At 47.4% G+C, this 26,283-nt stretch overlaps 2 protein-coding genes and 1 long non-coding RNA gene across 3 annotated transcripts in view; all 3 read left to right on the top strand.

Moving 5' to 3' along the window:
* Positions 1 to 11,916, top strand: part of LOC126543044 (uncharacterized) — a 91,791-nt gene extending 79,875 nt beyond the window's left edge. Inside the window, exons 5-6 of the mRNA XM_055077623.1 lie at positions 11,521 to 11,757; positions 11,823 to 11,916. Of these exons, the coding sequence (XP_054933598.1) occupies positions 11,521 to 11,757; positions 11,823 to 11,916 (331 nt within the window). The remainder of the gene's footprint in view (positions 1 to 11,520; positions 11,758 to 11,822) is intronic.
* Positions 11,917 to 13,160: 1,244 nt separating this feature from the next.
* Positions 13,161 to 15,897, top strand: LOC129387896 (uncharacterized). Its single transcript, XR_011892496.1, has 2 exons — positions 13,161 to 13,420; positions 14,651 to 15,897. It is a non-coding gene; the product is annotated as an uncharacterized lncRNA (long non-coding RNA).
* Positions 15,898 to 21,832: 5,935 nt separating this feature from the next.
* LOC126542920 (retinol dehydrogenase 12-like) overlaps positions 21,833 to 26,283 on the top strand; it is a 136,044-nt gene continuing 131,593 nt past the window's right edge. Inside the window, exon 1 of the mRNA XM_072286104.1 lies at positions 21,833 to 22,110. The gene's annotated coding sequence lies outside the window, so the exon portion shown is untranslated. The remainder of the gene's footprint in view (positions 22,111 to 26,283) is intronic.

Below are 26,283 nucleotides of genomic sequence, written 5' to 3'. Positions count from 1 at the left end.
TTGTGGGACAAGATAAGCCCCAAAGCGTGGAAACCTTTCCTGTCAAGAATACTACATCACGCTTATGACGTACATGTCGTTCATGGCCGGGAAGTACCGGGCGCGCAGCGTTAAACAAATGTGCGCAAGGGAGATGGTCATTATTGTTGTGGGATAAGATAAGCACCAAATCTTGTAAACCTTTCCTGTCAGGAATTATATACCATGCTGATGATGCACATGTTTGTCGTAGTAGTTCTGCGGAAACCCGCAAGGTGGAGAGAAGTAATGAATAAAGGGAAAATCAGGCATCGATCCGTTCGTAGCAATTGCTACAAAGGAAACCCATACGGGTTCCTCGAAAGAAAAGCCTCATAGTTGAAGAAAAAGAAAAGGTGCGCAAAAGGTGTTTGTAGCAATTGCTACGCACGGGTGGATGCCTGATTTTTCCTTTATTCATGCACATGTTGTTCATTACCTGAAAATAACTTGCACGCAGCATTAAAGAAAAGTGCGCAAGGGAGGTGACCATTATTGTTGTGGGACAAGATAAGCCCCAAAGCGCCCAAAGCTTTCCTGTCAGGAATACTATATCACGGTGATGACGCGCATGTTCTTCATGACCAGTAAGTACCGGGCACGCAGCGGTAGAGAAAGGTGTTAAAGACAGATGGCCATTATTGTTGTGGGACAAGATAAGCCCTAAAGTGCGCAAAGCTTTCCTGTCAGGAGTACTATATCATGCTGATAACGCATAAGCCGTTCATAACCTGGAAGTACGCAGCACGCAGCGGTAAAGAAAGGTGCGCAAGGCGAATAGCCATTATTGTGGTGGGACAAGATAAACCCCAAAGTGCGCGAACCTTTCCTGTCAGGAATACTATATCATGCTAATGGCGCACATGTTGTTCATCACCTGGAATACCGGGCACGCAGCGGTAAAGCAAGGTGCGCAACGCGGATGACCATAATTGTTGTGGGACAAGATAAGCCCCAAAGCGCGCGAACCTTTCCTGTCAGGAATACTATATCATGCTAATGGCGCACATGTTGTTCATCACCTGGAAGTACCGGGCACGCAGCGGTTAAGAAAGGCGCGCAAGACAGATGGCCATAATTGTTGTGGGACAAGATAAGTCCCAAAGTGCGCGAACCTTTCCTGTCAGGAATACTATATCATGCTAATGGCGCACATGTTGTTCATCACCTGGAAGTACCGGGCACGCAGCGGTAAAGCAAGGTGCGCAAGGCGGATGGCCATAATTGTTGGGGGACAAGATAAGCCCCAAAGCGCGCGAACCTTTCCTGTCAGGAATACTATATCATGCTAATGGCGCACGTGTTGTTCATCACCTGGAAGTACCGGGCACGCAGCGCTAAAGCAAGGTGCGCAAGGCGGATGACCATAATTGTTGTGGGACAAGATAAGCCCCAAAGCGCGCGAACCTTTCCTGTCAGGAATACTATATCATGCTAATGGCGCACATGTTGTTCATCACCTGGAAGTACCGGGCACGCAGCGGTAAAGCAAGGTGCGCAAGGCGGATGGCCATAATTGTTGTGGGACAAGCTAAGCCCCAAAGCGCGCAAACCTTTCCTGTTAGAAATACTATATCATGCTGATGAAGCGCATGTTGTTCATGACGCGCATGTTCTCCATGACCTGGAAGTACCGGGCACGCAGCGGTAAAGAAAATGCGCATGACAGATGACCATTATTGTTGTGGGACAAGATAAGCCACAAAGCGCGCAAAGCTTTGCTTTCAGGAATACTATATCATGCTGATGACGCACATGTTGTTTATCACTTGGAAGTAGGGCACGCAGCGGTAAAGAAAGGTGCGCAAGGCGGATGACCATTACTGTGGTGGGACAAGTTAAGCCCCTAAGCGCACAGCGCTTTCCTGTCAGGAATACTATATCATGCTGATGACGCGCATGTTCTTCATGACCTGGAAGTACCGGGCACGCAGCGGTAAAGAAAGTGCGCAAAACAGATGGCCATTATTGTTTTGGGACAAGATAAGTCTTAAAGCGCGCAAAGCTTTCCTGTCAGGAATACTATATCATGCTGATTACGCACATGTTGTTTATGAGCTGGAAGTACCGGGCACGCAGCTGTAAAGAAAGGTGCGCAAGGCGGATGGCCATTATTGTGTTGGGACAAGATAAGCCCCAAAGCGTGGAAACCTTTTCTTTCAGGAATACTATATCACGCTGATGACGCACATGTTGTTCATCACCTGGAAGTACCGAGCACGCAGCGGTAAAGGAAGGTGCGCAAGGTTAATGGTCATTATTGTGGCATGCGCATGTTCTTCGTGACCTGGAAGTACCGGGCACGCAGCGGTAAACAAAGGTGCGCAAGGCGGATGGCCATTATTGTGGTGGGACAAGATAAGCCCGAAAGCGCGCAATGCTTTCCTGTCAGGAATACTATATCATGCTGATGAGGCACATGTTCTTCTTGACCTGGATGTACCGGGCACGCAGCGGTAAAGAAAGGTGCACAAGACAGATGGCCATTATTGTTGTGGGATAAGATAAGCCCCAAAGCACGCAAAGCTTTGCTGTCAGGAATACTATATCATGCTGATGACGCACAAGTTGTTCATCACCTGGAAGTACCGGGCACGCAGCGGTAAAGAAAGGTGCGTAAGGCGGATGGCCATTATTGTTGTGGGACAAGATAAGCCCCAAAGCGCGCAAAGCTTTCCTGTCAGGAATACTATATCATGCTGATGACGCACATGTTCTTCTTGACCTGGATGTACCGCGCACGCAGCGGTAAAGAACTGTGCACAGGACAGATGGCCATTATTGTTGTGGGATAAGATAAGCCCCAAAGCGCGCAAAGCTTTGCTGTCAGGAATACTATATCATGCTGATGACGCACATGTTCATCGCCTGGAAGTACCGGACGCGCAGCGTTAAAGAAAGGGGCGCAAGGCAGATGGCCATTATTGTTGTGGGACAAGATAAGCCACAAAGCGCGCAAAGCTTTCCTTTCAGGAATACTATATCATGCTGATGACGCACATGTTGTTTATCACTTGGAAGTAGGGCACGCAGCGGCAAAGAAAGGTGCGCAAGGCGGATGACCATTACTGTGGTGGGACAAGTTAAGCCCCTACGCGCACAGCGCTTTCCTGTCAGGAATACTATATCATGCTGATGACGCGCATGTTCTTCATGACCTGGAAGTACCGGGCACGCAGCGGTAAAGAAAGTGCGCAAAACAGATGGCCATTATTGTTTTGGGACAAGATAAGTCTTAAAGCGCGCAAAGCTTTCCTGTCAGGAATACTATATCATGCTGATTACGCACATGTTGTTTATGAGCTGGAAGTACCGGGCACGCAGCTGTAAAGAAAGGTGCGCAAGGCGGATGGCCATTATTGTGTTGGGACAAGATAAGCCCCAAAGCGTGGAAACCTTTTCTTTCAGGAATACTATATCACGCTGATGACGCACATGTTGTTCATCACCTGGAAGTACCGAGCACGCAGCGGTAAAGGAAGGTGCGCAAGGTTAATGGTCATTATTGTGGCATGCGCATGTTCTTCGTGACCTGGAAGTACCGGGCACGCAGCGGTAAACAAAGGTGCGCAAGGCGGATGGCCATTATTGTGGTGGGACAAGATAAGCCCGAAAGCGCGCAATGCTTTCCTGTCAGGAATACTATATCATGCTGATGAGGCACATGTTCTTCTTGACCTGGATGTACCGGGCACGCAGCGGTAAAGAAAGGTGCACAAGACAGATGGCCATTATTGTTGTGGGATAAGATAAGCCCCAAAGCACGCAAAGCTTTGCTGTCAGGAATACTATATCATGCTGATGACGCACAAGTTGTTCATCACCTGGAAGTACCGGGCACGCAGCGGTAAAGAAAGGTGCGTAAGGCGGATGGCCATTATTGTTGTGGGACAAGATAAGCCCCAAAGCGCGCAAAGCTTTCCTGTCAGGAATACTATATCATGCTGATGACGCACATGTTCTTCTTGACCTGGATGTACCGCGCACGCAGCGGTAAAGAACTGTGCACAGGACAGATGGCCATTATTGTTGTGGGATAAGATAAGCCCCAAAGCGCGCAAAGCTTTGCTGTCAGGAATACTATATCATGCTGATGATGCACAAGTTGTTCATCACGTTGAAGTACCGGGCACGCAGCGGTAAAGAAAGGTGCGTAAGGCGGATGGCCATTATTGTTGTGGGACAAGATAAGCCCCAGAGCGCGAAAGGCTTTCCTGTCAGGAATACTATATCATGCTGATGACGCACATGTTCTTCTTGACTTGGATGTACCGGGCACGCAGCGGTAAAGAAAGGTGCACAAGACAGATGGCCATTATTGTTGTGGGTTGAGATAAGCCCCAAAGCGCGCAAAGCTTTGCTGTCAGGAATACTATATCATGCTGATGACGCACAAGTTGTTCATCACCTGGAAGTACCGGGCACGCAGCGGTAAAGAAAGGTGCGTAAGGCGGATGGCCATTATTGTTTTGGAACAAGCCCCAAAGCGCGCAAAGCTTTCCTGTCAGGAATACTATATCATGCTGATGACGCACATGTTGGTCATCACCTGGAAGTACCCGGCACGCAGCGGTAAAGAAAGGTGCTCAAGGCAGATGGCCATCATTGTTGTGGGGCAAGATAAGCCCCGTTGCGTGGAAACCTTTCCTGACAGGAATACTTATCATGCTGATAACGCGCATGTTCTTCATGACCTGGAAGTACCGGGCTCTCAGCGGTAAATAAGGGTGCGCAAGACAGATGGCCATTATTGTTGTGGGACAAGGTAAGCGACAAAGCGTGCAAGCTTTGTAAAGAGTGATATCCGGAATGTTGTGTGTGCGGCGTTGTGGTCGAACGCCGACTGTCGTCAACTGCCGCTCCGCTGCGCGAAAGATCTATCGAGGTTGACTTCGTAGATGGAGAAGTTGCTTCCGGTGGCGGAGAAGATCATAGTGTGGCTGATAATTGCTAGTGGCGATAAGCAGCGTCCTTGCCGCCAAACAGGGAATGCAGAGTTTGCGCCCCGTGGAAGACAATACCTTAGCGTCCAAATAATGCGCCTCAGTTATGGTGGAATGCAGCGGTCATGTGATGCGCCACTGCCGTCAATTACGGCTCCTTTATGAGGGCCTTTGAAAGTATCTTCGCTGAAATTCTGCTACCGCGGAGAAAGGAAACTGCTGGCCCAACAGAGATGAGCTTGACCTGGCGCAAGTAAATGAGCTCTTCCCAGATATAGGGGACTGTAATATGAATGGCCTTTTCACGTGACTCGGTGCCCATTGAAAAGGATGACAGTGGCGCCTGTCACGTGATTTTGTGCCGTGCCCCTCTCTCACCAGAGGTCCGATGACGGCTTTATTGTAACATTGGGGCTTTTTGTAAGCGGCCCCGCCTTGTACGTTTTAACCTCTCTCTCTCTGCTCATCTCGATATCTTTACTCATGTGGCAGATATATTGTGTAAGTATTTGCAAAAGCAACGTCTTCGTCTCTGCCCGGCCACGTGGTCTCCATTGACCGTCAATCTTTGTCTCCCAGCACACCCTAACGTCAGGCGGCAAGTCCGAAGAGCGACAACACGTAACGGCCGTCAACGGCGCGAAATAGCGACGAGCTAAGAAAATATTTAAAACGCCGTATTCCCTTGATCGTCGTAACCAGCGTGACTCCATGCATATAGGGACGCCGTAGTGGCCTCTCTCCAGGGCTAGCATCGTCTCTTTGCTCAGGGAATAGTTCATTAGTAGTAGTTCATTACGAAGGGATTGTCGTGGCATTATTGTCTTGCCGTGCCCACGGAAGTGCGTTGACCCTGCCTATGAATGTCTCCTTGTCTGCAACTTGCTTCTCTAAGTAAACAATCAAGCAAATCCAGGTCGGACACAGGAAGAAATGTATCAAAAGTTGCTTGAGGCTCAAACTGTAATCCGCAACGATATTTCAGAAATCAAATTCCAACTATGTAATGTCGAAACATTCTTGAACAGATGTTCACTCAAGTTGACAAAAGGCTGTCTGAGCCTTCTCCGGCTGAAGATGGTCAAGTTCAAACTACCATAAAGTCTACAAAACACGTTATTGGCTTCCACACAAAGAAACTTGCTGATCTGGAAGGTAGAAATAGGCGATCAGACGTAATTATTCACTGTATTTCTGAATGCGCCGGAAGGAAACGGAAGCGCTTCTTCAGGGAAATGTTACAGAACTAAGGAGGGGCAAGCTAAATGTACAGTGCGAATCTAAAAAAAAAAAAAAAACGACGAGAATGTTTTCTCACACAGTTTTAAAGTTTTCCGTAAGCATCGGTCTTCCAGGGTAGCGCCCTTTCAAAGACTACTCACATGCAGCCGATGCATTCATTAGAGAACATTTGGAAACGTGCTTTACCGATTTTACCGACAATGATGTGGGCGCATTTTCGCGTCATTTCAAGGATAACATGTGGCGTTTCAGTATAGACAAGTTTGTGCCGAGCGAATGTAATCTATTTCGTAGGCAGACGCTTTGGATGACGCGTCAAATGATCTACTTGAAGCTAAAGATAAGGAACCAGCGCATGCATGTCGGTTATCTAAACGAACTAAAAGAAAACCTTGCACTCTTCAAAAGAACACTGTTTTCATACAGTGCTGCCAAAAATTCATTGTAAAAAAAATTTTGGCGTTTTACGTGCCAAAACCACTTTCTGGTTATGAGGCACGCCGTAGTGGAGGACTCCGGAAATTTCGACCACCTGGGGTTCTTTAACGTGCACCTAAGTCTAAGTGCATGGGTGTTTTCGCATTTCGCCCCCATCGAAATGCGGCCGCCGTGGCCGGGATTCGATCCCGCGACCTCGTGCTCAGCAGCCCAACACCATAGCCACTGAGCTATGGTGAGCCACGGCGGGTAAACTTCATAGCAGAGGAGTCAAAAGCTTTTGGAATTACGTAAACGAAAAAATGAAACCAATGTCACAAATTTCTGTTAGTGGTTCTATAGTTACCGATCTTGGTGATATCACGTGGCATTTCAATGACTACTTTCACAGCGTGTTTTCTAAATCTGGTAGTAGTAAAATTTAGTAGCATAAGAACTACGGCAGGGTAAGAAATAAAATTCACATCATAGGGATGAAGTACTGTGTGTGACACAGTACTGCTTCCCTATGACGTGAATATTTTTCATACCCTGGCGTCGTTATTATGCTACTAAATTTGAAAACTAGATCACCGTGGGGTCTTGACAACCTTCCTAACGTGTTTCTGATGCGATATGCTGAGTCCATTGCAATGTTTCTTGTTATTATTTATTGTATTTCATTACTTCATGGAAAATTACCGGGTTACTGGAAGACAGAGTTGTGCCCGTACACAAGAAAGGTGATCGGGCTTTATTGCAGAATTACCATTCTATACCACTTACATCATCATGCTGTAAACTAATCAAACATATTCTTGCCAATCAGATAAATAAACTTGTAGGCGAACGCTCAGTCCTCTCTAATTACCAACACTGATTTAGAAAATGCTACTAAACAATTACACAATTAGTTACAGGAACACATTCACTCGCTTCATGCTTTGATGAGAACGGTCAGATTGACGCAATATTTGTGGATTCCAGTAAAGCTTTTGGCAGAGTTCCACATGACAAAGTAATACTAAAAGTAAGACGCATTGAGCTTCCGGGATCATATGGATAACGAACTGTTTACAGGTACACTAAAGTGAAAAATCATTTCTTCTGCATCAGTAAATTACCTTTCTACAACACCAAAAACACCACTCTTACAACGATAAGACGTTTGGTAAGCCAGAAAAAGCGCAAGAACGAAATACGGGTGGCGACGCCTACTTGAGTTCCCGCACCTGCGGGCTGTGACGTCATGGATTTTGATGGCATCTTCTAGGGCCTACTAATTATATATAGCGGTACAGATTGACTACATTGTGTTCGAAAGGAACCAAATATTCAACATGTCAAGTTCCGGAAACCTTTATTCAGCGAACGCGACCCAAATGCGAAAACATACTTTGGAATCCCTGACGTCACGCTGGGGTTTCGGCGCTGGAGTTTCGGCGTGAAATTCAAATACTGATACTTGGAGCTTCAGTTTCTCATCTAATAATCAAACTATTCTTTTGAAATGACTGCCTGCAGGGTTCTCAAACAATGCTCCATTAGTCTAAACTGATTTATTGTTTCGCTTTAGTGTCCCTTTAAGCAATCGCTACCAATTTGTAGCCCTTAATGAGCGCCAGTCGGGCTGCCTTACAGTCGGCTCCCTGAAAGGAGTGTTATAGAAACAATATCGTTTTTTTACCGCATATAATCACTGTAATTGATCCTAACGTGCAAGTGAGGTTGTTTGCAGATGATTGCTTGCTTTCAAGTAATCACTTTGATTAACGGTCAGAACCATCTTAACTCCGCTCTTGCTAACATTTTTTAGTGGTGTGAAATGTGGGATATAAAGCTTAATACTGATAAGACCGTTTTTCTACGCTTCTCTAGTCAAAAAGCCCCGCTCTCTTTTGCGTACAGGCTAGGTTCGTCAGCACTACAGGCAGCGGCTCAATACAAGTACTTAGGTGTCACACCTACTAGTACTTCATCCTGGAAGTTACATATCGATAACATTTGCTCTTATGCGTTGCGTAAACTATATTTTTAAGGCATAAACTTAAGAATTCACCCCTGAGTGTAAAATTACTTGCGCACAATTCAATAATTAGACCTAAACTTGAATATGCATACGTTGTTTGGGACCCGTTTACTAAACACAATATTACCAGTTTCGAAACGGTACAGAGGGAAGCTGTAAGGTTTATTTACTCAACCTTTTCTTCGTATGGCTCACCCTCTGATATATGCAGGCTAATGGCATTCAATGTCTCGAACAAAGAAGAAAAACCTTACTTTTTCAATTTCTTTCCTTGCTTTGGAATCGGGACCTAACGATTAACCCATCACCCTATCCACCGTCTTCAACGTCAAGGCATACTCGCCACCCTCATCCCAATTGTCTGACACCATATTTTGCAAGAACAGATTTATTCAAGTTGTTATGTTTTGCTCGATTGGAATTATTCTTTATTGCCTTTCGCCGCACATTGATATTTTGAAACTTTTTAACTTGTTCTATATTTGCTCTGTTATCTTTTTACCAACCCTATTCGGAGCTGTACAAGGTTTGCAGCATTGAATAAATAGTAAGGAATGGTACTCGATTCACAGCTAGCAAGAGGCTGTTCACATCACTTGGAAAGATATGTCTTAATGAGCACCCCGTGCACTGCCTCGTGCTGATGGCGTTGTGAGCAATATTGGGCTTTTGGCAACGAAATCGTAAGCAAGGCGGCGCCTTGTACGGTCCGCAGTATCGGCGTTTCTCCAAGAGGCTGCAGTGCCGTACCGAAGCTTTCGCCGGCTTTATAAACGACGCATCAATGGCGCGGAGAGTTGTACCGCCATGGGGGGCCTCACGCACGGCCTTGCCGGCTATAGTTGACGCGTACAAGCTGTCTTGCATCGTCGGCGCGCTCAGTATATCGGCGGCCCTCCTCTGTATCGCTGCTGTTATGGGCGCACGTCAAGCCTATAACTTCTAGACCACGGAGGCGACCGAACGGCCTCATTCTTGTCGTTTCGTGGCGTGCCGTATTGTACGACACGCGCAAAATTATTTTGCTCCACTTAGACGTACTACGTGCGGAGTGCGATGGTGTTGTTGAGGCTATGTGCTAAGCCCACTCGTTCGTGGGTGGTCTCCCCATGCTTCGTGCCGCCGAGCGCAGTTCGCAGAGGAGGCACAGCCGTGAATGCGGTTCCTGTCACGACGACCGCCGGAGAACCACGGGCATCAGGACGTTCTCGATAAAGAATTGCGCCGCCGACGGGCGGTTGCCTTGGTTCCCACGTATGGGACGCATTTATTTCCGCTAATAGACACTGTACACACCGAGCCTTGTGTGGACACGCATCCGGTGGCACATACCGAGTGGCGCGCAGACTGGCACTGGGTCCCCTGTGGAAATACGCAGTGTCCATAGGGCGGAGCCAGTGCGCGCATTTCTAGAGCGTTTATGGGAGGTGGATCCTAGCACAATAACAATTTTAGTGTGTGTGTGTCTGACACCTTTATTGATTATCCTGCAATTCATGGCCTGGGTCTAGGCCGCGCCGGGGGTAGCAGAGAGATCCTGTCTATCGGTAGCTTCCCGGGCTTGCTGGATGGCCCAAAGCTGGTCCTGAAGATCTGAGCTTTCAGCAGCTTAATTTTTTGTTCTCGAATCATTATGCATGCCGAAGTGAACACCCTTATTTCAGCCAACCGGCAGAAGTGATTCGTGTGTACGGGCCCTTTACTCAAAATAAAGGTGTCAGTGCGTAGATATCAGCAATTTTGACGTCAGACGCACATTTCGACTGTTTTCGTGTTACAGACTTCGGAATCGGCCCACAAGAACGGCTTCATACACGTCGGAAAGTTGGTTGACTCGCAGAAGAATGCTTCGCATTAATAACCGACGAACTGCTGCTACTACTACGTACCACCGACGATGTGAACAAGACTCTTCCTTCGATATACAGCTGGTGCAGCAACCTTTGACTTTCCAGCTCGCTTACATTTAATTATGGCGTTTTACGTGCCAAAACCACTTTCTGATTATGAGGCACGCCGTAGTGGAGGACTCCGGAAATTTCGACCACCTGGGGTTCTTTAACGTGCACCTAAATCAAAGTACATGGGTGTTTTCGCATTTCGCCCCCATCGAAATGCGGCCGCCGTGGCTAGGATTCGATCCCGCGACCTCGTGCTCAGCAGCCCAACACCAAGCCACTGAGCAACCACGGCGGGTCCCGCTTACATTTCTGTGAACACACACACGCACACGCACACGCACACACACACACGCACGCACGCACGCACGCACGCACGCACGCACGCACGCACGCACGCACACACACACACACACACACACACACGCACACACACACACACACACACACACACACACACACACACACACACACGCACGCACACACACACGCACACACGCGCGCACACACACACACACACACACACACACACACACACACACACCACGCGCACACACACACACACACACACACACACACACACACACACACACACACACACACACACACACACACACACACACACACACACACACACACGCACGCACGCACGCACGCACGCACGCACACACACACACACACACACACACACACACACACACACACACACACAAAATGGTCAGATCAGTTCTTGCTTACTTTCGAACGCAATATGTTACAGACCATCGGGTGCAGCAATTTCAATGTTGTTGGTACTTTAAGGTGACTCTTTGGACATGTTGGCAAGACACGAATGCAGATTTACGCGCACATGGACGAGGATAGAGAAGAGGCTAAGACGCACGAGCGCAGACACGCAAGTCTACGCTCGTGTGCCCTACAGCCTCTTATCTGTTCTGTGCGAGTGAAGCTGTATTCGCGGTGGTTCGTGCAGAAGCGACCTCGGCTCCTCGCCGCGGCGGTTGCGAGCCGTGCGGCTGCTGCGTCGCGACGCGCCCTGCGAGAGCCTGGTGCACGGCGAGCCGTTCGCGTTGCGGCCGGAGCCCGGCGCCGAGGCCGCCCTGGCCGCGCTCTGCCGCCAGCTGAGGGCGCGCGGATCGCTGCTCGCGCTCCAGGACGACGGCCGTCGGCGACTGCTGGCCCTGCCCGCCGCCGTGAGTGAAATGAGATGGCACGACCATTCGTGGCAACGTTTGTTCAAGCGGTTGTTGCATTTGTTCTGGCCGACTTTCTCAGTCGAGGAAGCCGTGGTCGCCTTCGCCGCTCTGTTGGCCAGCCAGTGCTGGACCTCCAGGGTCGGGTCGAACAGCAGGACCTGCCACACTCTTAGGCAAAGTTACACCTTCTGTAGGGTATATCTGCCACACAACGATAATCGTCATCTGCCATGCTTGCGTTTCCTTTCTTGAAAACGCCGCGCCCGCTACTTTCCTGTCGGGAATGCTGTCATGCTGAAACGCGCATGCCGTTCGTTACTGGAAAGTACTGGGCTCGCCGCGTTAAAGAAAGGAAATGCGGACAAGACAGATGACGATTATCGTTGTCTGGCAAGACACGGCCCAAAGGGTGTAAACTTTTCTTAGAGTGTACTATACGAGTTTATATCGGCATGATCTGAGCGGCATGACTCGACCGAACAGCAGCGCTCACAAAGCAAGATCAATTCGCTTGTGCGTATGAGACCTACCTGCCTACACTTACGTGGCTGGTGGAGATGGAATACGCGAAGAAAGGATAAACAGAACAATCAACAAAATATTATTAAACATTTTCACCACAGCAAAGTAGATCTTGGAATATTTTTTCTGTCAGTTTCTCAGGTGATGTGCGATTGCAAATTGTTCCACTGAGTGCTCAAGAGTTGCTCTTGAGCCATATAACTTACTTTCGTTTGTCTTGTATGTATATCCTCCTGAGTTCCGAGGTGCATTAAAGTTCACAGATTTTATTTTTGTGAGCTTTTCAGAAATTGATGTTTAGGTTACAGAGACGAAAAATGAATTTTAGTTTTTCACAATTATCGGCTGTTTTAGCACAGCAAGATGTCCAATATATTGGAAAAATGCCCCATAACCGGAAACCAGGAGGATATATATATCTATTGTCGTTAGTCTCATCATGTCGTCGCCATTGCTTCATCGTCATGCCGCCAGTGCGCCATCGCCGTTATTATGACTTGGACGTTATTACAGCGTCGTCATTCCATTGTCGTCATGCCGTCGTCGTCATTCATTCATCGTCTGCACCTGCGTTATTGCGTCGTCGTCATCGTAACTTCGTGATCGTTACATTATCGTCATTCAGTCGTCGTCTTTAGTGCGTGCACGTCACCTCGACTTGGTAAGCTTTCGTTGTTTTGTGACGTCACGTGACAGGCGAAGAGAGCATAGCCGGAAATAACGGAGGCCTGATGGTGACAAAGGCATGGAATGAAGCAAAATTTATTTTTCTTTTGTTTGGTATAATCATACATAATCAGCGCGCACACTTAATCTTGAAAGAGGGAGTTTCCGAGGGTACGTGAAAACACGTCACGAACAAGCAAAGCTGGCGGAGCCGGAAAGTTTTGACCAATCGTGGAGGTCTTACGGGGGAAATGCAATAGAAAAAGATTGCAATAACGTTACGTTAGAGCACCCCATATATGTGATCTTATACGACTCTGATTGTAGATCACGATGTAGCCAGGCAAAAAAGAGACGCGGACGCACGATGACGAGACGACACAAGCGTTGTCTTTCAACTGAAGGCTCCCCAATACAGAACCTTCAGAACGAAAGAAAAAAAATTACTGCCCCTTCCAGTCCGTGAGGATGATCCAACAGCGAAGCTGGGTAAGTTATACCGAATGTTACAGCATGCAAGCCAAACTTCGCAAGCAGTCTGTATTGTAAATCGTTTGCTTCACCATTCTTTCACCTCCGAGCGCTGTCGGTGTGTTTTCGCGTCTCGGGCGCGCATTTCGGCATCGGCCTCCCGGCGCTCGTTTAAACCGGCATCTTTGGCGCGCAGCTCGGGAACGGCCCTCCGACAACGAGCCCGTTCGCAAGCAAACTCTCGCTGACGCTCGCGGCAGGCAGCTTCTTCCTCGGGAGTGCGCACTACTCGTAGTCTTGCTATAAATGTAGCTAGGATGGAATGTGCGGAACCACTACAAGACCACTAATACAAAGCTCCGTATACCGGGTGCAAGGCCCACCACTGGAGATGCGGGCGCTACAATCGTTTTGACGATTGGTTAGATTGGTTGGACGATTGAAGTGGCTACCGGCACTTCTTGCTGGAACAAGTGCCGGCAGCCATGCGTTCTTAGTATCGCGTTTTCATCGCGGGCACTTGTTGGTCGCATACCGCCAGCATAACATTTGTTTCTTTCATGGCAGGGTGGAATCAACCGTCGGTAAATTCCATGCCGATATGTGTCGATCGGCGAAAATGCACCGTGTGAGAACCTTATAAGATTCGCGTATAAGATAGCACTCTCACAAGGGGAAAGGAGTCACTCAAACGCCTTTCCCCCTGTTGAGCTCTTCTTTTCGTTTCCCGCTAGGTCACGTGGCCATTTCTTTAGCGAAGTCTGGCGCAGGGTCTGCATAAGCATCTTCGCTGTGAAACGGCGCACGCCGCTCGGATAACTGGTATTGGGAAAGGAGGCTTGCTCATGTGACGGGCGCCGCGCCGTTTCTGGCCCAAACACGCTTAAGATGTTACACCATGGCACCTACGCACTGAACACGTCTGATTAATACATTTTGCCGGGAACAGCCCTAAGAACGTAGACGAAAGTAAGGGCACGTAGACAACGACGCGCTGTTTTATGCGCCTTTACACAGATGTTCCCGCCTACCTGTTCCCGCAATCATGCATACACGCACATTCATCCTTTGTTAGGGCAATGGATTTCCGTAACCCTAACAAGGGACAATGTCCCAACAAAAGATAATTACGCGTATCCGAATAATATTTCATCACACGTGTTTTGGGTACAGCAACTACTATAAAAATGTTTTTGGTTGTTTTCCTTTGTCTGTTTCTTATATATTTTTCACGTATTTATCTTTCAGTTAAGACAGCTCTTGCTTCGTCACTTCGTTTCGTCTTTGCGCTGCCACACGACGAACGTGGTGCAAGTCGCCGAATTCTCTTGTCGACATGAAACGCAGAGTGGCCACTCGCTTCTTGTGCGCCGCCTGGCACCGCCCGAATTGTTGCTGCCGGCGCCGCCGCCGCCGCCGGCTCAAGTGTGCAGCCCGGGCTTGGACCGTCGCATGAGCGGCCTGCTGTCGCGCCTCGAGCAGGGCTTCTCGCTCGGCGAGCCCACGCCGGGTTTCTACGAGGCGCTCGTGGAGCAGCTGCGCGCCTCGCTTGCATTCGGCGCCGTGGTGCCGGCGGCAGGGTCTAGGGCTCGGCCGTCGAAGGCCCCCAAAAATGGCCGCCAAACCGCGAAGGACGCTTTGTGAGCCCACAGCCTTTTGTGCACAACGCTGAGTTTTGTCTTTCGCGGTGGCAGGTACCACCGGGATACGCCTCCGGATGAAGCTACGACTGACAAGTCTTCTACTCTTTCTTTATCCGCCGGACGACGGACAAAGTGGGTCATGCACAGAGAATGTCATGTTCGCAGTACGTCACTTCTGTGAAGTCAGAGAGATAATTAAGCAGCTCTCCTGGTTACCTGTTCACAGGGTTCAGTCACAAGCTTTATGGCAGTGAATCCGGGATCTCGTGTCACGTCGATGCAAGTAGAGCACTTTCGCGAGCAGCTGGCCCACTCTCGCATAGTTTGCGCGCACTTCGGAATCCCCGCTCGTGCGTCGTCTGCTACCGTTAGATGCCGAACAACACCTCGAAACGATGGCGGAACATCCTCTCATGCGCATGCGCAGTGACTTGCGGTCTGCCTGTAGAATGCAGCAGACGACGCTCGAGCCCGACCAGGGAGTGCTTCCGTTGAACCCTCAAACCGGGAGAGTGCACTTCTGACTGGCCAGAGGCATCTACTTGTACCGTATGACACGCGCTTCCGTGTTCGTCATAAGAGCTCTTGACTGTACTTCTGCAGAGGCTCAGTTTTAGAACGGCAGGATTCTGTCATCTTCGCTCCTAAGTGACCTGCTTCATGTGCCGACCCGCCATATCTCAAGCCGCAATGCGACGGTCATTACGGGACTGACATACACGCTTGTCTTGTACAGAACTTTTCGAGTGGGCCTTGGCATCGAAGCGCTTGCCTACATAAGCTACTTATTTAGCCTTGAGAAAGTGTTCACTTCGTCATGGAATATTCAGGACAATAAATAAATTATAAGTGCTCACTGCGTTTGTATGAGCGTTCCTGGGTGATGTATTACCAAGAACCAGTGCCCCCCCCCTCCCCACTCCCCCACTTGAAATTAAGCGGCATATCCCCTCACGCCCACGCTGCTATATACTCCTCACACATATTCCTAAAGCGCTGCCAAATCAATTCTTGATATTTCACAGCTATTTGGCGGTTAACGTATCGCTGCCCTTTGAACTCCTTTTGGACGGCGGTAGGTTCGGCGTCTCCTGGTGTGCGAAGGCCAGTTTTCTTATCGATTCGGTGCCCGCGCGATTAACTCGAGATGCGTTCAGTTATCAACATCTATTGCAACGGTCACGCGCATTGCTGTTGCTTCGTGAGTTCAACATTCTTTGTTTAGCTGATCCAGGGACTAGGAAAGGGATTCAGTTCGTAGTCAGCTGGTCTGTGTACGGTCGGAGAAAGCGCCAGTTACGCTTACCTTTTCCTTTTGCTTTATTACTTCTTCGAGTGACGGCTAACCACGACACTGGCAGATCCTCAGAACCATACTTCGCGATATGGGTTACATAAGGTGGAAAATAAGATCATGCAAGCAGTGTCCATCATCAAACCCTGCAATAACCGTTTAACCCATTAGCAATATGAATGTCACCCGTTACCTGCTGAGTAGACCATAAATGTGATCGCTTTGGCGCAAACTAGGAAGGACGGAAGGGAACAAGGGGAGCGCCAACTTTCAACTGCTTATTCTCTATTGTATCAAATGCCATATGTAAACGCAGGCGAATGCGCAACATACAAAACAGCTTCAACCACGCAACACCCTAATTACCTCGTCGTAGTTACCTCGTCTGGGTTTTCCCTAATTGTACAGCTCTTTTCGTGCAAAATTGGCAAGTGGAAACAAGAGTAGCAAGGAGTTCAGAAATTAAGCGATCTACCAAGGGAGAGAGCCGAGGCAACAGCCAAACAGGAAGGAAAAGCGAAAATTAACAAATTTAACCGTTGTTCGTGAAAATATTTATGCATCAAAATTTCTTTGTTTAAAAAGGAAGTAGAGAAAACGTCACTGGAAGTGGAGAATGATTCCGTGTGTTCTGAATGAGGCTTCTATAGTTATCATTCGAGGCGCCTGACGTAGCGACTTCTCTGCTGTGCTTATGTGGGTGTTTTTCCAACCTTCCACAGTGGGTGCAGTACGTCTAGAACCGCAGCGTCCTGCGCTCTGGGCGGACTGGCGGTCACGCATCGTTACGCAACTTCCCAAATAACAATACGCTTTGGGACTTAACTTGGTAGAGCAGCAAACGACGAATCTAAAAGAACTGCGACTGTTGCGCAAAAATATATTTCTCTATAATTTTTCCAGAGATATATACTTCAAGGAACGCTACTTGAAATCTGTTTTTTGTACACTTTCGCTTGTTTACTTGTTCTTGGCAGTGTTCTTCCTGCGCTTCTTTCCCGCGCGAGTCCATTTGACGTGGTTCCTTGTTAGTCAAGTAAAAAAGCGATGTAGCTCACAGGCGTACCTGAGAGATACACCTTAGTTCATTTATCTTTTGCGGGTTTACGCGTCCTTATGGCGAACGGTGGACATAAGCATTTGTACTAGGAAAGGTACTAGAAAAGAACATAATATATATATATATATATATATATATATATATATATATATATATATATATATATATATATATATATATATATATATATATATATATATATATATATATATAATCTTTGATAACAGTTGCACTTGAAGAAACTTCGTGTGACCTCGAAGAATTGTTTGCTGAACTGACGGCGGTATATGAGTATTGACAAGACCTCGTAGTAGGAGACAGTTCACTTTCACAGCCTGAGTCTTCTCGCACCATCAGGAATCTGGCGTCTCTCTGTAGGGTAATCTTCCTTCATGTATTTGTCGTATATACTTCGCTATCACTAATATTGCTTCGCCTTTCCCGAGAATGTGCAGGCTCTCTCTCTATCTCTCTTTTTTTCCCTGTAAGCGCGAATATAAGCGCTGCTGCACATGACTGCTGTTGATTCTGATTTCGAGTGGATCCGGCTTAGCTTCATTTCGGTTATTGAGTGAATTTTACAGGGTGTCTCAACTATCCTGCACTAAGTCATTAAAAAAGAGCATTTGCATTACTCGAAGAAAACGAAGTATATATTGTTTCCCATACAGAGGAGTAACCGCCAGTATTTTTTTCGTTACTGAGATTTATTTTTTATTTGGAATACTGCCAGTCCCTGATTGAGACCTGAGCAGGTGGGCAATACATTCGTCAGTAGGTAATTAATTAACTATCAGTTAGGTAATTATAAATATTTATCTAACTCGAGAAGTACTGACCTAGTTATCAAAGTGTCAATGAGGCATATTTAGGCGCCCCCAAATAACATATAAGTGTGGTGTTTTCAGCGACGCACTAATTGCGTACTAATTTCTTCTGGCTGGTGAAGAAACCCCACGATATATAAAAAATAGTACGTGACTGCGCTCCCACCCGCATCCTAAAGCAGCGCCCTGAAATAAGCTGCTTGAAAGCGCCTGATTTGCCTGTCGCAAACGCGAAGAGACAGCGCATCACCTTGGGGCGGAAGGAGCACCAGCGGCAGGTTTCACGGCTTTGCAGCTATTCCTTCCTCTCATTTTTACGGCACACTTATTATCCGTCTCTCAAGGTCGACTGATCACACTGATAGCGAACGCCTTTTGACTCTCACCACGGACGAAACGCGAAAAGCAATGTAATAGGCATAGAATGTTTCAACATCCCGACTCTGCTCGCACCGCATCGAAAGAGTGCGCGCGCAGCTACATGGTTATATTTCGTGCCAGAAACTTGCTTTGGACCAAAGCCAATTTAATATGACAGTTTTATTTTTCATGAGAGTGCATACCTGCTGCAAAAACAACCCTGTGGCAGGAAATAAAAGCGAATGAAGAGACCAGGAAGCGACCCACGTATAGTGAAAAGGCAAAACCGATGCTTTCAAGAAATTAAATGTACCACATTTAAGCGAGCCGACTTTGCAATCAGGACGTCTGCACAAGGAACAACAGAAAAAGAAAACCATCAGATTTCAGTGTGCCTTTATTATCTGTGAATTCGTAAGCGTCGTTTAATTTTTTTTAAATTATGGGGTTTTACGTGCCAAAACCACTTTCTGATTATGAGGCACGCCGTAGTAGGGGACTCCGGAAATTTGGACCACCTGGGGTTCTTTAACGTGCACCTAAATCTAGTAAGCGTCGTTGATTGTGTCCGTTGATTGGCTCAAGAAAATGGCGAAACGCAATAACATTACTGTGGTGTTTTCAGCGCCTAACAAATTAAGCCGTCTATGTAGAAAGACCACACCAGTAGGTACAAAGAAGAAGACCTGCGAAAAGAATCACCCGAACAAGCTGGTAGGGTGTATAACAGGCGTCGTCTACCAGATACCTGCAATCGCGGGAGCTTGCTACATCGGCCATACCGGACGATGCCTTAATGATAGGCTAAGAGAACATAATAGCAATCTAAGCAAAGAGCAGGTTGACGGTTTTCTTGTACAGCATTGCAAAAGATGCCCCTGCCGGCCTCTCTTTAAAGATACAGTGATCCTAGAAAAAAGCCCTAACGACACGACCAGGCTCGTCATCGCAGCATATTAAATCGCCACCTGCAGTGGCTCTTGTACCAGCAAACCATCTATCTCATTATCAGGAAAAGAGGTGGAATTTATGAGTTTGGCATGATTCCTTAACACAGATTTCCCATTCTGCCGCGAGAGACGCTATCAGGTTACTCGGAGCGCATGTTCTAATACATGCGGGAGAAGGCTATATATTGACACGTGTACTTGTCTGTCTTTATCGGGCGACACGTTTCACCGCCTAACAAATGTTATCGCACTGCGCAGGACGCGCCTGCATGTATCGAAAGTTTCTGGAATGTTATCGATGCTTCCATCCGCTGTCTGTGACCGAACCTTGTGTAATCTGATCGCATGTGTGCGCGACGCGAATGATGTAGAACTTTGTGGAAGGCACGCGGGTCCCAGCGATTACTCTGGAACATTCTACGACTGATGTAAAAAGTCGACGCGCTTGACCCGCTGATAAGATTTTCGACGATCGCTGACTGTGTTCGCCGCTGTCGCCGTTCTTTGAGTGTAGCCTGTTTTTGAGGGCAGAAGTTCGCCCAATAAAACGCTAGTTTCGTCTTTCTCAGTTTGGCTGCTTTCTTCACAGTCACTACCACGTGACAATATTTTTACGGTGAAGGTAGTTGAACTAGACTAGAGGAAGACGAAGTCTGGCAGTGGCCTGACCGCCATATACCTCAGTTGTAAATATACATTTTACACTCGTGGGCCTGCTTTCTTACGTTTTGCGGTCTTTAGGCGTAACTGGCCGTTACCATATTAGAGGTTGGATTGCGCAACATTTTTACGAGACACACAGAAGAGACACACACCACAGAGCGCTACTTGCAACTATCGTTTTATTCCCTTGTCAGTGGAATAAATACAGGAAGATACTCAGGGGGGAGGGCGGTAGGGACAAAAAATTAAACAAGAAACAAAAATAGTTTTGACGAACATTGCCATCTACCAATGCCAAGCCGGCTTTGTCACGTGATCGTTTTTGATGTACTCGACATCACACAAAAAAGACCAGGATACGAAATTTAAGATTAGCGCGTGAGGAAATTAATTCCTTTGCACTAAGGGAAACTGAAGGCGTGCTCACGCACATACTTCCCAAACGCGCAATCTCAGCGGCTTCGATTATCTCCCTTGTGATTTGGCTGATATCTTTGCTCACAATCTTGCAACTCTGAGAGTGGCCGACATCCGCAATCTCTACAATGTATCCCAAGGTGTCCGGTGACTGTCCTTGAAACGTTATAATCATGTTCCTTTAATCTTTCGTTTAAACATCGTCCAGTCTGTCCGATGTACTTTCTGCCGCACTGAAGTGGAATGGAATATACCACTCCCTCAGTGCAGTCGACGAACTTCTTTCTGTGTTGTGTTTCACAGCCTCGTTTCTGTGTGGCACCTGGGTTAACCTTTGCACGAATGCTCAGCAATTTATCTGGTGCGGAAAACACCACTTTTACCTCGCATCTTTTACCAATTTTCTTTACTCGGTGCGCGATCGAATGAATGTATGGCATCACCACTATTTTATCTCGTGTGCTTGGATCGCTAGGCTCCTTCCCAGATAACGGTGCACTGGTTCCGATTTCCTTGAGCAAACATTGTGCCACAGATACTAATAGATAGGAAATCGGAATTGTGATATTAGGAAACAAATTATTGATCAAGCTTTTTGGTAATTATGTATTTGGCGACTGTAATTTGTCGCGGAAGTCGTGTCAGAAGGAAGCACAACCTGCCTGTTCAAGCAGGTTTTGCGTATAGCTGGCATAGCGGTTTTAATAAAATTACTGTTAGGGAAACATTGAAGACCCGGTATGTATGTAGAATATTAAGTAAGCTGTGTTTCATAAACGAACTTTTGGTGATTTCACAAATTGACAGATTTGCATTAGCACGCAGCGCTCTTTAGTTTGATATATAGAAAGCTTGACGGTATACCAGAATGTTGAACGGGACTGTCTTTCTTGAAGGTTTTTGTTAAACTTAAGTTCGCTTTCCAGGAACGCGCAATTTTTCGAAGCAAACGCATGCGCTGGTGTGTGGTCGAAGGCAGTGTTCTGCCTTCGACCTCCGTTGGGCATTGAAAGACTAGACAGCTGAATCATTGTTCACGCTGTGTGCAATGACTTAATGCGAAGTGTTGCCCGACATTACATTTCAAGCTGCATGCCAGCGGTTATCACCGAAAGGTCTGAAGAACGTCCACCGTACAAGCGCGTAAGGAAAGTAGACAAAGGCTGCAATCTTCTCACATCTCGGAAAGCCCACTGCTTAAAACGCTGGAACACGCCACAATTACCGCAGGTAACCTTCCTATTGTGCTCGCTTTGTGCTGGAAAGGGGGAAAAGAAGGGAAATTACGGCGGTTTGTGCGGAGCCGCGTTATGTGACCGACAAGACAGCAGGAAATAAAAGATCTTTGTTACTCTCTTCAGTCATTGTTGCACAAGCGCCACCCAGAAACACTTGCGGCAAAGTGAAGCGGCTTCTGGAGTTGCTATCACAACACACGCCGCTGCCGCAGGACTTTAGTACGAGCGTCTCATTGCTTCAGCGTTCTTGAAAACGGTGAGTACGACTTACGAAATGGATTTCTTGGCGTGACTACACAGTGCAAAATTGTGCAGTTCGTATCGATGACCCACAACTGCATCGTACTGCCGACGATGGTATTGTTCTTTTTGCACGCTTTCATTTCTTGCGCCATCAATGCTTGGAATAGCAGGACCACAGAGGCAAAACTGTGCGGCGGGTAGCGCAGTACCGCACCACCGACCTCAATGCGGATGCATGCTAACAGGTCACGCGGGAAGGTTTCTTGCCTTTATCGGCCGTTAGCTGTTACTCTGCGCATGGCGCCGTAATGTACACTGATTGAACAACGCGCGTGTCGCACGTTCTTGCGACTGCGTGGCTACTTGCTTTCAGTGAGGTTGGCCTACTCAGCAGGAGGTAGAATGCCTCCTGGCCTGTGCGTACGCTTTTATAGATTTATATCGTTGGCATTACTACGTTCGAAAAGAAATTAAGTTAAATTGTCGGGTGCCAAAATCATGATCTCATTATGAGACACGCCGCAGTGGGGGACCGTCTGGGTTTCTTTAACATGCACTGAATGGAAGGTACACGAGGCAGCTGAAGAAAGTAGGACGCAAGCATTAGGTGGACGTAGTTTTCACAGCCCCCCTGTAAGTTCGCTGGGTTGTGCACTCTAATACGTGATCGGAGCGAAAAGGAAAAGGCAGAAAATGCGTGTAAGAGGATACCTGTAGACCCCCTTGCGACTTGTGCCACTGAGGTCGTTTACCAGATTCCGCTCCGCTGCGGTAAGGTTAACATTGGTCAAACGGGTAGATGAATAAACGACCGACTCGGGGAGCACTCAGCGTCGTTAAAGGTGGGTGCTATGCACCTACCTGTACACATAAATTGCGGTTCCACTCCGCTATATAGAAATGCAACCATTTTAAACAAGTCTAATGACGGACTGGCGAGAGAAATTGGGGCTAGCCAGATTTACGCACAAGCTGCCACGTGTGTCAGTGTCCCATCAGTTGCCCTGACGGATAAAGTAATTAGTTGTCTCCTTGGGCGTTAGCGTTTCTTACAATTTTTGCATGTGATTATGCGGGAGCTTTATACTAGCCTTATCTTTCGGGATGAATTTTATGGAGAATGTGCAGGTTGTTATATGTATAGGTTTGCAGCTTTCTCCACATAACCTGTTCTTCCTTACTGAGATTCTTATCTGGGGGTCGTAGCTTCAGTCTATTTCCTCTTTGATAGTTCAAAATTGCAGAGTAGTTCTGGTCAATCGGGATCGGGTCGTCAGAGGCGTCCCGTGAGCACCCGTGGGGTGTAGCATGCGCACGAGCTACTCTGTCAGCCTCTTCGTTTCCCCTGATTCCCTCATGACCGGGCACCCATAAAAGGTGAAATCTGGCTCGGGGTTTTATATCTTGTATAATCCTATAGGCTGCGGTGCATACTCGTCCCCTGAGGTAGCTTCTGCATGCCGCTTGAGAGTCTGATAGGATGGTTATTTGTTGTTGGTTCGGTTCCGTCGCTTTGATAGCAAGGGCTATTGCGATTTCTTCTGCTTCCACGATAGTGGTGCTGTGAGTGGAGGCGCTAATGATTTCTCTGCCCATGTAGTCAGTGACAGCAGCTACTGTTCTTTTCTGCCTGCCTGGGTATCTTGCCGCATACACGAAGCGGGAGTTTGGTTTGTCGCCGTGCGTTTTTTCAATGTATGCAGCTCTGGCTTCTCTTCTGCCTGCATGTAGAGTTGGGTCCATATTTCTGGGTATTGGCGGCACTTTGATGCAGTTTCTGATTATTGTGGGGATGGGTTTAGTTTGGTTGTGTTTTTCAAGGAGCTCGTGATACCCGAGTCTGCCAAGGAGTTTCCTACCCATGGTCGTTTGTGCGAGTCTGTTTCTTTGAGTTATCAGTTGAGCTTCTGCCAGTTCCTCGAATGCATTATGAATCCCTAGAGTCATGAGTTTTTCGGTTGGGGCGCACTGGGGAATTTGTAGGGCGATCTTGTAGGCTTTCCTTAAGCACGAATTGATCGCATCCCTCTCTGTTTTCGTTAGCTGGTAATACGGCAAGCTGTAAATGAAGCGGCTAACCACCAGACTTCTGATTAGGCGGAGGGTGTCTGATTCCTTCATCCCCGTCTTTTTTCGTGGCTACCCGCTTTATCATTCTGGCGACTTGTGTTGCCGTCTTGATGAGGTTAAGCCCGTGTTGGCAGTGTTGATTTGATTGTAGGCACATGCCTAGTACCCGGATTGTGGTCTTCTCAGGTATTGCATCATTGCCAAGTCTGATTTCCAATTTAAGGGTAGGGTCCGTCGGGACGTTACGATTCCCTTTGCCTTTCCATACTCGTATAATCTCCGATTTCTCCGACGCGCATTGCTGCCCTCTGGCTCGCACGTATGTCTCGATTTCACAGGCTGCTGCTTGTAATCGTCCTTCTTTTTCACGTAGCGACCCGGTGACACACCAAACTGTAATGTCATCCGACTATAGGGCGTGCTGGATACCCGGGTTGGCTTGTAGTTTTCTTGCAAGGCCTATCATCGCCACGTTAAATAGCGTTGGCGAGATCACTGCGCCCTGGGGAGCACCCTTGTTGGGTGCCTTGAAAGGCTTGATTTCTACTGCGCCAAATTTAATCTCAGCGGTTTGTTGGTTTCGAAAGCTGCGAACATAGTTGTATATCCGTGCTCCGCAGTTTGTTTCAGCCAGGCCATTGAGTATTCCTTGGTGGCTTACGTTATCAAAAGCTCCTTTTATGTCGATGGCCATGACAACGTGTTCGCTTGATCTTCGTATATTTGTCAGTACTTCTTCCTTCAACTGTAGGAGGATGTCTTGAGTTGGAGAGCTTGGGTCTGAATCCAAACATAGTGTCTGGAATGATTTCATTGTCGTCCAAGTAGTTTTGTAATCTAGAGTTGACTATTCTTTCAAATAGTATCCCCAGACAGGAAGTTAGGGAGATTGGTCGAAGGTTACTAATTGCTAATTTCTTGCCAGGCTTGGGAATTAAAACTATTTGAGCGTGCTTCCACTCCAATGTCCATTTATAAAGGTAGTATAGGCCTGTAAAGCCTCATCGCTTAGGTTTCTAATCATGGGATTAGTTATCCGGTCTTTGCCTGCCGCTGTGTTTCGGGTCATTTTCGCTATGGCAGCTCTAACTGCATTCAGCTCTTGTATATTGTGCTAGAGGACTGTGCACGTGCGATTGTTTCGTGTGCGAGAGCGACGTCGTCTTAGGGGCTAGACAGCGGAAAAGCAGCGTGGCAAAGTTGCACGTTAGCGCAGCGAAAATTCTCATTGGACCACCAACGCCCTACAGCTGTCCAGCAGAGATCCGGAACGGGACATTCAAAAGTCCCTAGGACATACGTAAGAAGCTTGTGGATTATTCTTGGATGTCCATGTGATCGTCCCATCACGCGAATTGACGTTCGTAGAAACCTCCTACGAACGTCATAGCGGGATATTCGGACGTCCAAGATATGTTTAAATATGGATTCCACAATCTCGAGGTCGTTCTACGGACATTTTTGTCAGGATGTCGGACACTTCTGGGACACATTGTGTTACCAATCGTCTAAAGGACGTTTGTGTGACATTTGGTGGTAGATTTAGGATATCCACAGGACGTCCACACTGATTATGAATTAACATAATAGGGATGTTCCTCATAATGTGCCCTAGCAGTGCAGCATGCCGGCTGCATTTCACATACCATTAACAAAGCTTGACCTGGTTTTGTGTTGGCATGTGGGGCAATCATTCAAAGCAACTGAGCGGCCCTTGAAGATCGGACCAATAAGGCGACCAGCGGACCAATAGGGCGACCAAACATTTTTGTCATGCAAAAGCTGAAGTACCAGGAGACATGCCAGGAATAGATCCCACTGCGCCTCAAAGCAGGCTAAAGAATACTGCAGTGCAGCTAAGCATTGTGCACATAATTCTTTGCTACGGTAAGCTAATACATTACATACAACTTGATAAAACTGCAATAAATCAAAACATATAGACATGCAAGCTATACCTTTTTGTGCTAACAGGAACGAAGCCATTAGGAGTTATTTATGGTGCACCATTGTTAGTGAAAGCGCATATGAATTAAACTGTTTACAAATGTACTTTGGGTAACAAGAAAATTAAAAAATTAGCAGTGCGGCCACTGCGGAAGTTATCACGAGGCTT

Source organism: Dermacentor andersoni, chromosome 2, assembly GCF_023375885.2.
Source record: "Dermacentor andersoni chromosome 2, qqDerAnde1_hic_scaffold, whole genome shotgun sequence".
Taxonomy (NCBI): domain Eukaryota; kingdom Metazoa; phylum Arthropoda; class Arachnida; order Ixodida; family Ixodidae; genus Dermacentor; species Dermacentor andersoni.
The sequence above is the reverse complement of the archived record's forward strand: the minus strand, read 5'-3'. Positions and strand labels throughout refer to the sequence as shown.